The sequence below is a fragment of the Sander lucioperca genome, chromosome 10, assembly GCF_008315115.2.
Source record: "Sander lucioperca isolate FBNREF2018 chromosome 10, SLUC_FBN_1.2, whole genome shotgun sequence".
NCBI lineage: Eukaryota > Metazoa > Chordata > Actinopteri > Perciformes > Percidae > Sander > Sander lucioperca.
This window is the reverse complement of record NC_050182.1, coordinates 32,339,983-32,352,366: the sequence shown is the minus strand read 5'-3', so window position 1 is coordinate 32,352,366 and position 12,384 is coordinate 32,339,983. Positions and strand designations below refer to the sequence as shown.

The 12,384-nt window shown below is 40.4% G+C and overlaps 1 protein-coding gene across 1 annotated transcript; it reads left to right on the top strand.

Moving 5' to 3' along the window:
- The first annotated feature begins 5,076 nt into the window (after positions 1-5,076).
- irx4a (iroquois homeobox 4a) lies at positions 5,077-12,027 on the top strand. Its single transcript, XM_031298652.2, has 5 exons — positions 5,077-5,453; positions 6,327-6,578; positions 7,443-7,549; positions 9,294-9,604; positions 10,829-12,027. Exons 1-5 carry the CDS (start codon positions 5,409-5,411, stop codon positions 11,563-11,565), a joined length of 1,452 nt encoding a protein of 483 aa, XP_031154512.2. The 5' UTR covers positions 5,077-5,408; the 3' UTR covers positions 11,566-12,027.
- The last annotated feature ends 357 nt before the right edge of the window (positions 12,028-12,384 follow it).

Sequence of the window (12,384 nt, the reverse complement as noted above, 5' to 3'; positions counted from 1 at the left end):
AACAACAGTACTATACCCCATAATTATTTAATAAGTATTCAGTCATTTAAAATAAATACTTACAGTCCCTCTCAAACCCAAGTCGTTACCCCCTTCTTTCCTAACATGGCTGCTTCATCTACACTTACATATTTATTCTTTACCATCCCAGTTAATTGGTAAGAAATGAACTGTAGTCTGTACTTGACATTAGAGTAAAGGAAGTCATTTTAAAAGCCACTTCATCTGGTTAAGATACAGAATGTTGACTAGTTTGCACAATTCACCAAACAAAAGTATTTATTACCACCAGGAAACATCTTCAGCAACAACAAAATTCCCCATTTTTATTCAGAGTGCCTGAAGCCCCAGCCTCCAACTCATGCAAAAACCATTAGTGCTTTACAGTAAGGCCAAAAGAGAAGAGGAAAAAAAAATCATTGTGCTGTTCAGGATGAAATAAGAAATACATTGAGAAGATCGTTGGAGATCAATATTCAATTTGGACTCACAGACTAGACAGACTAGACAACAAATAGGCTACTGTTTTGCCTGATAAGCATGCATGCATGCGTATTTGTGTGTGTGTGTGTGTGTGTGTGTGTGTGTGTGTGTGTGTGTGTGTGTGTGTGTGTGTGTGTGTGTGTGTGTATGTGTGTGTGTAACAATGCTCAGACATTATTTCTATGACTGCAGAAAGAGAAACATGGTGGCCTGGGAGCTGCTCGGGGCTTCATGTCACCGAGCGAGTCGGCCTGTGCAGCTGGCTATTGAGGTCATCTTGGGTTTCTACGTGGTTGACTCAGAAAACAGTGCATGAGACAGTGGACCACAAGACATCAGAGCACCAGAACATTTTCCTCATACAGGATAAACAATAAAATACAATAGGACAGAGTAGAGCCAAGGTTTCATGAAGTTGGACCAAAAAATATAAATACTGTAAAAAAAAAAAAAAAAAAACAGGGTAGAACTCCAAGATTACAGTATAAACTCACAATGTGGCTAAACATTTACTTTTTGACAAATGTGATTGAAGAGAAGAGAGGGTTAAGAACTGACTTGAAAAACTGAGAATGATAGACAAAGAGATACAAAACAGTCCATTTGAAGAAGTCAATAAACTAGGTTCTTCTTTCACCTGATGCTAACCCACATTGGGGAGTTTGAACACGGCAGAGGTCAACATCAGCACTATCACTGAACCACACATGATTGAGGCAAGTTCCCTGTCTCGGTGCTCACTCAAACCTCAGTCCTGTCCAAAACTCAGAGCACAATTTACGCATTTTGCCTGTGATCTGAAGACACTCCAATCTGAATCTGTGGGGAAAAAAACATATAACAAATATATATAAAAATAAAAATATATAACAAATAACACTGAGAGTACAGGTAATTGTCAGCAATATATAATATATTGCAAGTCATCCCTGTGCCACTGAAGAGCAGCTCTCCCTCTACACTTTGTCATCAAAAGACACAACAGTTGTTGCCATGAGCATTAAAATCTACAATATCAACAACAAAAATCCACAGTTATTTAGAGTGTTTCATTTCTTGGAGTTCAAAATAAATGTTAAAGTATCACTGGTTATATATGAATTGTGAGAAAAAAGATTGACGGTTGGTTCATATGTTGCTCATGTTCACAAATATGTATCTTATTGACCCGAATCAGACAAACGATTTTTTTTGCGGCAGAGGCTATTGCTGTATATATCTTATTCAATATGCACTGGTTACAGAAGATGAACAGATGAGACAGGTTTAAGATTTTTATTTAGAAAAAAAGGATTAAATTCAAGTATCAGAAAGGTCTTTTTTTTCTTCGATATTTTAGATTTAGATGTTGTTGAACAGATGGGCAGACTCCTTACTTGTAAATCAAGTCAAGTCAGTTTCATTATATTGCGTCAAATCAGAAAAGTGTCACAAAGGTCTTTACAATCTGCACAGCATAGCTCATGTGGTTAATTCAAATTGAAGTGCCACTGGGTTGTGTTCTGAGGTGGCATTAACTCTTTATGTGTACCATACAGTACAGTGTACCTACAACTGAACTCTGTGCCATAATACCCACAGCCAGAATTCTCATAGAAGCCTAATAAACAATGTTGTTCAACATTACCCATCACTGTCATGAAAGATTTAGCTTTGGTGCTTTATTGGCACAGTTCACCTTTGTTTTTGTGTCTCACTTTAAACTCTAGAATCTAGAATCGGAGGTGTTTTACCCTCCTCCCTTCACCTCTCTCCCTCTCTATTTCTCACAAACATAAACTCTCACACACACAAACACACACACACACACACACACACATGCAGGCGCACTCAAGCACTCTCCTTGTGGCTCATTAATCAAAGACAGATTATCAGGGAAGTGACACCTTCATGATTACAACGTTTCTGGGGAACTTTTTAATAAGAGTTTAGTTGGAAAGGAGATGCAAATTAGCAGGCTTACTGCAAAGTGCAACACAGTTATTATTCAGATTACAATAGTTTGAGGTTGATGCCATGAGGCAGAAACTGAAACTTGAATACGTAACTAAATAAGCATAACTAAATGACCAAAAAAACTCTCAAGAATGTTAGACTTGCAGATACAAAAGAAGATAGTTATGGTTGCATTTATGACCCAATTGTGGAAGTCACAATTGCCCCATTAGTTAGTCTAATTCCAGTCGGGCCGTTGATTTATGCTACTCATCAATATGACGGATGCTCCTACACTAAATCACTGCTGAACACTGCTATCTGTCCTAATTTATACACTAAAATCATCTTCAAATCGCTCATTAATCTAGATAATTAATAACTGATAACAACTTGCTGATTGTGATGTTTAATTTCATAAGAAAAAGGAAAAAAAGAAGAAAATGCAATCAGGTCATAAGCATGGCCCATTTGTCCTGAACTGGAATAGCATAACTTGTTCCACTTTCAACATCCCTGCATCCCCACATCTGTCCAAGAAATAAAAGGAAGCTTCTCTTTTAATCTTTAAACGCTAAACAAGCATGAACTCCTGCCGTCGCCTTTATTTTCCATCTAAAAGCATATACTAGTGTGCCTAAATATTTTATTATAGGCGCCCGATAACACTGAGTAACGCAGTGGATAATGAAAAGGTATACACCAAGGGTGGGAAGGAGGGAATGTGGCCAGTATAGTTTAGTGAATGTGTCTATCAGATTGTCCCACTGTCTCCAGCCGGATTCTATACATACACAAGGGTGGAGGCCCATGCAAAGGACCATAAAGAAGAGTGGCCCTGATTATACAATATATCTGTGGAAGAATACATGCCAATTATGGGTGTGCTCGTGCGTGTGTCAGGTGCGCTCACACCATCCCCAAAATCAACGTGTCAACACTTTCTCTTCCGTCCAGTGGGTGTGATGTTAAAGATAAATTGGGTCCCGCCCTGCCTTAATGCACTGCGTGTCACATTAACCCCAATGCATTTAAAACAGAAAAGTCTAAATTACTGTAATAAGACAAAGGGGAGCTGTGTGTGTGTGTGTGTGTGTGTGTGTGTGTGTGTGTGTGTGTGTGTGAGTGTGTGTGTGTGTGCGCGCGCGCGTGCGTGCGTGCGTGTGTGTGTGTGAGAGAGAGAGAGAGAGAGAGAGAGAGAGAGAGAGTGTGTATGGTTGAGCGCTTCAGACGGGTTGTTAATGTTAAGGTGGCATTAGAGTTAATACAAATTAAAAAGCGCTGGCTGATCCCTTTTGACCCCCCTTCCCCGTTCACAGCGTTAATGCGTCCATTTGCTTGGAGGTACTAACCCCCTATAATTCAATTTGTCAGAATGAATGAGAGAACAGACAGACAGCCCGCCCTCCCACACCACCCTACCAAAATAAAACCGAAAAAAAAAAAATAAAAAAAGTTGGGCTACTTAATCGAAGCAAAAGCCTCCGTCTTTATAGCTGTTTATTACTTCTTTCATCTGTAAATGAAAGAGAGCAATTATTGCAAGGAGCCTGTATCATATTATTATGTTTGCCCCGGTCCCCTAGATAGTCATCAATCACTCTCAATCGACCTGTCACCGCCAGGCAGAGATCCAGCTGGAGAGGGGAGAAGAAGGAGGAGGAGGGGGGAGGAGTACATCATCATTAATTTGAGGAGTGACCCCTGGGGCTATCCACATGTCTCAACCCGGGATTCTCCAAGCAAGGCAGCGCGCACCGGTACCGGCACTGTGGAGGACGAGTTTGGGGATTCTGGCTGTTTTGGTTAACTGCAGTTTGACGATTTTACCTGACCAGAAAGGAAGATAGATAGAGAGAGAGAGAGAGAGAGAGAGAGAGAGAGAGAGAGAGAGAGAGAGAGAGAGAGAGAGAGAGAGAGAGGGTGATCGATAGATAGATAGATAGATAGATAGATAGATAGATAGGATAATGTGGTTGTAAATTGCATAACAATTTAAATAATATGCGTGCACGTGTGTGAAGTTTGTGCGAAGAGGTGCAAAGTTCATTCAAACTATACCCTATTTGGGGAAGCATTGGGGTCATTACAACACTCTGGGGACTCATTGCTCCAGGTGGAATTGGAGCATATGAAACCAAAATATGGTCTGTTTTATGTTGGTAATTATCTAATAAATACCAAATATTAATATTTTAACATTTATTTTTGTGGATCTATTTGCTCAATATATGGGAGGGCTGTGATTTTTGTCTCTGCCCAGTATAAAAATATTCTTTACTAATTAATTTAAAATCAATTAGTTCCCCATGTGATTAGCATCAATGTGGAGGAATGATGAGAATGTGCTTAATTGGGCCTAATGCATTTAAACTGATAAAATACGTTTGCATATTGAAGACACTGATTGGCTTAATTGATTGATTGGGACTGCAAATTAATCTCCAGGACATGTTTTTTTAAGTACTCCCCCCTGTTCCCTCTTAAAGATTTCTTGTTGGATTGTTCATTTCTGTTTTTTTGTCGTCATCCTGAGAAAGAAAATGCATATTAAAGTTACAGTCCGGTCATTTTTAGAGTGGGAAACTTCTGACGTCAGAGTCACCGCCGTTTAAAACAACCTGCCTCTGCTGCTGACGTCTTTTATACTATGTTTTTATACGGCAAAAATATGTATCTGACAACAAAGTGATTATTCCAGGCACAGGAAGCCCGTATCACCTTAATTCGTTTATCTATTCCTAATATTGCTTTAAAAAGGAGAGCTAGAAGATTTTTTTTTAATATTTTTTTTATTTTTTTTGCCATTGAAAGGCGTTTGAGTGGGGGGCATTTTCCACAAATTAAACATGCTACTCTGCTTCGCCCTATAAGCATCCAGGAGCCTGTGCTTAACAATCAATTGGTACAGTCAAACAGAGCTGCAGCCTGCGTTAGAGTGGAGACCTTCAGTCTCGCTTTATTTCTGGATATTGGGGGACCTCTCTACCATGTCATATCCACAATTTGGATATCCCTATTCGTCTGCTCCACAAGTAAGTCCATGTAACTACCTTTGCTCAGTTAATCGGATGTTTTTGTTTTGATATTGCAGCGATTGATTATGTCATCGATTTCAGCGTGATCCTTTTACGCATTTTGGCCAAGAATCAGCGAAGCTGTCACAGTCATTTCGCGTATCGGAAAGGTATTGCGTTTCAGCCACTGATACCTATGTTCCTGCAGCGATAGAAGAAAAAAAAAAGCTAAGAAGAGGGAAAGTAGAAACCAGCGAGACCCCCGACCTCCCGTTCACTGATTTCTGCAAGATAATAGCCGCTCTGTAATGTCAACCATATGTTTATCTGCGCTGGAACACACATGCCAACTTGTTCTGCACACGCTGTGTGTGTTTTACGCCATAACCCAGCTGCTGTTTTGTTTTGGCTTTGAGCCATAAAAAATCATTTGGGCATTACTTTGGGTATTACTGGACGTTGTTGGGAAAACATGTTGTATCTGTTTGTAACCTTCTGTTCTGTTGACACGTACGCGCACATTACCACACGAATTCAACGCATCATTCATCATCAAATATCTTTATAAGTGATTTGATGTTATATTTTAGTTCTTCAAAGATTGACATTCTGAAACAAAAAAAGAGCGAATAAGGGCGAGTTTACCTTGGTTATCTAAAGAAGAAAAATCATTTTTTAAAACTTAAATCATGTTCAGTTTTGAGGTCATAGAAGTACAACAGAATTTGGAAACCGGTAGAATCGTGATCATTTCACTGAGATGATTTTTAGTTCATACTGAAAAAATAAAAGTTATAAACTAACTTCAAAATCCAAACATTAGATTGTGTTTCAATGCAGAATCAAATACAACTTTTAAAAAAGGTAAATTCTCTTTCGGTCTCCACCCAGTTCCTGATGACAACCAACTCTCTGACCACTTGCTGCGAGTCCACCGGCAGATCCATAGCCGACTCCGGAGTAGCAGCGTCCGGGCAGACACCAGTCTACTGCCCCGTGTACGAGAGCCGGCTGCTGGCCACGGCGAGACATGAACTCAGCTCAGCCGCCGCGCTTGGCGTGTACGGGAGCCCCTACACCGGCAGTCAAGGCTATGGGAATTACGTTACATACGGCACGGACGCCTCGGCTTTCTACTCGCTGGTAAGCCCTTCATCTGAGCCCTCTTGGCATTGATTAATGGAGCCGCAGGGTGCACCGCTCCTCTTTTTTATGCTCTACACAACAAAATACCAGTCTCCTACTGAACGTGATTCATCCTCACATCACCCTTCAAGTAAACTTTTCTTTACTTATTGAGAAATACTTCTGAGCAAGGCGAGATAGGTAGTCATTTTTAAATGAAGCAAGGCAGAAACAAGTTCAAGCGTCCCATTAATGCTGAGACAAGTTTATTTCCATTGAAAACAAGTTGATGTTTTACAAGCTGGCTGACTCTGAAGATTCAGTACAGTATTTTATTAAAAATATATCAATATTGTATTAAAAAATAATTCCATACGTATTCATAACAGACCCCATGTGCTTAGAGTCCAAGAATGCTGTTTGTTCCAGCTCCAGTGTTAAAAAATTGTGATGAGAAGAATATTCAGAAGAGCTATATGCTATGCTTTTCTAACTCATGATAATAATTAAACTGGTCCTTATTTTTCTAGAAACCTTGCTGGATTGATTTGTTCAGACTCCTGCTAATAAACCTACTGCTTCCTTATGTTTTTCTGAAGGGTTTATTTTTAAAAACGTATTTTGAAAGTCTTAGAGCAGAGACTTTTGTTAGTATAGTTTGTCCATGTTTAATTTTGCAGGAGGATATTTAAACAGTTTGATTTACTGCACAATCAGTCATTACCCTCTTCAATAGCCTTAATGACTTAACATAACCAAGCAGGTTTTAAATACAGCCAATACAAGTCTGTCTGTTTTTCAATAGGTGAGTCATTTAATGTACCAGAATTGATTTCCTATTTGCATCATCTTTAAAACACTTGTCTATGTGTGTGATTGCAGGGCACATTCGATACTAAAGATGCCACAGCTTCTGCGCATGCGGGGATAACCCAGGCAACAGCGTACTATCCTTATGATCCTACATTGGGACAGTATCAGTATGACAGGTATGTTGTTTCTATTGTAATGTGACTTCTGTTGATTTTTCTAATGTAACAAGGCTTGATTATCAATGCAAACATCAGACATGGGAGTGACCTGTGTGTGTAACTTAATACAATGTGGTACAGGATGGAAAAGTTAGAATTACAGAACTTGAGCTGTGTAGTTAAAATTCACTTTAACAGGCTTACATCACCTGCTTCAAGTGGCTAAAACAGGATGTGATCAAAATTTAGGCAGACAGTAACTCTCAAAGTATTGCGCACTAGTGTAGGGTGAGTTTTCCCAACGTTAAATCAATCAGCCCTGAGAGGTCAAGTCCATTCTCATCACGTCGAGCAACACTGGGTCATCACCTTCATCTCATGACACATTTATTTCCTGATGGGGTGATGTGCTTCACAAGACTCATGCCCCCTTTCAGAAATGACATGAGGCCTCTTCAGTGTTGTGAAGAGCACGCCTGCCATATTGAAAGGCCTTCCCAATAATGACATGATGTCCAAATTAAGTCTGCGATACGGTGAAAATGTATGTCATGAACGATAAATATACCTGTGACCAGCATGCTTTTTGAACAGAACCAGCAACTTAAAAGATGTCAGCACTAACAGACATGCGTGGGATAGCACATGAAAATTGCTTTTTTTTATAATGTGTTTTAATTGATCAGCAAAGTGTTATATTGATTAGCTTGTATAGCAACATGAGAGTTCACATAACCCAAAACTGAAGAGCAGACTTCTTTTACCAATCACTCTAAATTCAGTATAAAGTGCAAAAAGGTGTCAGCAGGAGTGCTAATAAGTGCACAGACAGCAAAAGGCCTAAAAGTCTAAAGCAAGACAGAATTAGTGGCACTCAGAAAAACAAGCAGGCCTACAGCAGTACCACTCTGTCTGCGCCCGCCTGTTACCTGAGGGCCCATCATTACACTCAATAAAGCAATTTTACAGTCTATTTTATCTGTGAGAGAACAATGCGGGTATGGAAAGGTGCAGCCCTCCTCTCCGCTCGATTCCCTTAGCAGTGCTTGACCTGCACTAAGCTATACGGAGCAATAAAGGCCTCATAAAAGCCTCCCCTGAGAGGACTTTTACAGCTCACCGCTGACTGAAAATCAACACTGTGCATTTTAAATGGAGGTCTATGGTTGATATATGTGGGTAGGGAAAGAGTTATACGCTGCGCTAAGAATGGCTATAATAGGCAATGCATTGATATTGGAAAATATATGTGCATATAGTCCAAACATTTTACTTAGGTAGAATAATTTGCATATTTTGATACTGATAGGAGATGTACTTTAGATACCAGTGTAGGTGCGAGAGAAGGATTGTTTGAGGGATTTCAGGGAATGTATGTGCTCTGCATACTGCACATGGTACTCAAAAGCTTATGTACAATTCTGTAAAACAATTTACTGATAATATTAATGTTACAGTTCCCCAAAGGATGGACATGATGTGCTTACTCCTTACCTGGCCTTCCCCCCCGTATTTTGTAAATGATGTCTCTTAAGTGACGTGTTTATGATGTGTACTTTTATTTTTCAGACCTTTACACAATTGGCTGTCACGCTTATAATGTTCATTATGCATCATTTCAAGATTCCAAGCAGATGGCTCTGTCATGGTTTTTCAGAAACGAAACTGCCAGGGCAACACATTAGAAATTGTAATGCAACATGCATTACATTTTCTATTCACACTCTCATTACCATTGCGGTTGTGTTCTTCTCGTTAACAGATATGGTTCCATGGATGGGGGAACAAGGCGGAAGAACGCCACACGTGAGACCACCAGCACCCTGAAGGCCTGGCTGCAGGAACACAGGAAGAACCCGTATCCGACCAAAGGAGAGAAGATCATGCTGGCCATCATCACCAAGATGACGCTGACGCAGGTCTCCACCTGGTTCGCCAACGCCAGGAGGAGGCTCAAGAAGGAGAACAAGATGACATGGCCGCCCAGGAACAAGGGCTCAGAGGAGAAGAGATATGACGAGGATGAAGATGGGTCTCAGGAGGAGCAGATAAAAAGCGAGAACAATGAGGATGGTTAGTGTCACCATTTCTCATTGCGCTGCAGAAATAAAGAGCATCTATTAAAGCTATATGCTCAATTGTTTGGCACTATATTACAGGTGGCCTTTGTCTCAAAAGCTTGTAATGTATTCATGACATCTTAAAACTGCAATGTTGTTGTTGTTGTTGTTGTTGTTGTTGTTGTTGTTGTTGTTGTTGTTGCTATAAGTATCAAAAAGTGGCACTCTTCTTGTTTGGAATGGAAACATTCTTAACCGCAGCATTATTTCTGAATATTACTCGAACTGAGAGCATGTGTAAATATTGAGCAACTGTTTCCGTCTTATCTCACTTGGAGGGATCGTGATGAATCACAAATAATTACAGAAGAACATGAACCATGATCTTACTACTGTTATTGATCTTAAATCTACCCTATTTTAGATTGTATCCAACTATACACTGGGATGATGTCACCACACTGACATCTTTTATTGTGTTCAAAAATGTCAGTTAGAATAAGATTTGATTAAATCTCCTAATCAGTGTAAGGTAACCCTAGCAGTTTTGCATCTTATTTTATTTTCTACTGTATAATTTAAAAAGAATAGTATTTGTGTGATGCTGTTTTATTGTTAAAAACTATCATTCTTATTGATAATAAGAAACAAAGAACATTGAGGCCTTACACTTTGTATAGTCAAACATTTTATTGTTGTTATATGCACTGTGCTAAAAGCACTGTATTTTTTTATTTTTTTATTAAACGGTGTCAGCAGTTTTGTATACATGCATGCTGTATCACTCTGATCACCATAAAAATGAAGCTATGGAATACCATTAGACAGACCAGAGTCACTTTCACACAGGGATATGGTGGAGGTTCAAACCTAAATGTAGGGGTCTTTGTAATGGTGAGATTGTGTTTTCCAACTTTTTTCAGCTGATTATGGCTTAATATTTCTGACAGGACTAAATTAAGTTGGTTAATAAATTAAAGTACATCAGACTGTACTTAAACTATACACAGCATGTAAGGTGAAACTTGATTTATGATTAAACTGATTAGATAATATGTATTTACCACTGTCATGCTGTACACATGAATTCCTTAATTAAAGTCGAAATTTTACAAGTGTGATTGAACTTACAATACTTTGGATTGGCGAGTGAGTGTCCAGGATGCCCTTATCAGATCTGCTGCCATATCTTTCACTGACCATGTCCTTCGTCTCCTCTCTGTTCTCTTCCTCCCAGACACCAGAAGTCGGCCTGATAAGGACCTCCAGTTGAGCGACTTGGACGACTTCGACACGCTGGAGTCTGAGAGCTCTGAGTGTGAGCTGAAGCACCGATACCACATGAACACACACATGTCAACGACGGGCGACTGCCCAGCCGAACACCTTATCAAGGACGCGTCTCTGAAAATCTCCATCCCTGTTTCTCTGGGAGGCGAACAGGACTTGAGCAAAAGTTGTCTGAAAACGATCCCGGAGGATTTCCAGGCGGACAGCAGACAGCAGGCAAAAGCGTGTTATAACCAACAGCAGCAGCAGCAGCAGCAGCAGCAGCAGGAGCAGCACGGGCACCAGATATTAGACGGCAAGCCTCGGATCTGGTCTTTGGCCCAAACTGCGACGTCCCTGAACCAGACTGAGTACCCGTCGTGTATGCTTAGGTGCCAGCCGCCGCCCTCCTCCCTCACCCCATCCCCCGCCGCTACCTCACCCGTGACCGGCCTGGACAACAGGCATGACTCGCCGGTCACGACCCTGAGAAACTGGGTGGACGGGGTTTTCCACGACCCCTTGTTCAGGCACAGCACTTTGAGCCAGGCTCTGACCAACACCACCGTCTCTTGGACCACGAACACCAAAGGCGCCATCCTGGAGGCTGAGAGGAGCGCGGCGGCCTTGCAGCAGCACCAAGACTCCTCCAAAGACAGTGCCATGAGTTTCCCAAAAACTATCAACAAACTTTTCTGCTCGTAACAAAACCAAATGACCCTTTTATTGCAAAAAGAGAGAGAGAGAGAGACTCTTTGTGACTGACTGAAAGTCGGATGGAAAAGCCTATTTCGTCTCCATGGTTCCCTCATTATGTCTGATTCGTTTTTTTTAAAACACAATGCTAGCTATATAGGCTACTGTTACATTGGCGTTACATGCGTGAAATATCCGGATCGGTTTGGCTTATTTGATTTAGCGCACGCACAGAAATGTATAACTAAAAGTTTACATCTTGGGGGGAAAAAATAGGTTTACATGATTTTTATTTTTTCTTTACTATGCGCATGCAAATGTAATTGAATATTATTTAGGTCTCAGAAGTTGAGTATCACTATTAAAAGAAAAGAAAAAAAAGTCTCACAAATGCACAGCTCTGGTAGGAAGTGGATGAGAGCGTCTCAACTTTGTTCACTGAAAATAAAAGCAGTCGGTTTCTGAAGAGCGCTTGTGATGTTGGGCTGAGTTGCTGTCCATGGTGCTGAAACACAGAGGGACTTTTTTTAAATGTAAAACTACGTCCCATTCTTTACTACTAGAACACATGGGGTCTACTACACGGCTGAGCAGAGAGGACTATTTTAAACGCAATCTACTGTTAAATAAAGCAGTTTTATCCAATTCATTTTCAACCCATAAAAACAGGCGCAATCGAACCTCTCCCACCGTGTGTTATTTCAAAAACATCCAGTCTCATTTAGTGACAGCGAGAAAATGAGGCAGCTCAACCCTTAAGACAGAACAATATCAGTATCTAAGATCTGCCTCATTAATCCCCCCTAAACAGGCTGTAATTGGCATGTT

Bases quoted from the DNA above. Each gene is read 5' to 3' on its own strand.
- irx4a (XM_031298652.2), top strand. From the start codon at position 5,409: ATGTCATATCCACAATTTGGATATCCCTATTCGTCTGCTCCACAA. The intron at 5,454-6,326 runs GTAAGTCCATGT...GTCTCCACCCAG, and splicing joins CCTATTCGTCTGCTCCACAA to TTCCTGATGACAACCAACTC. The intron at 6,579-7,442 runs GTAAGCCCTTCA...GTGTGATTGCAG, and splicing joins CCTCGGCTTTCTACTCGCTG to GGCACATTCGATACTAAAGA.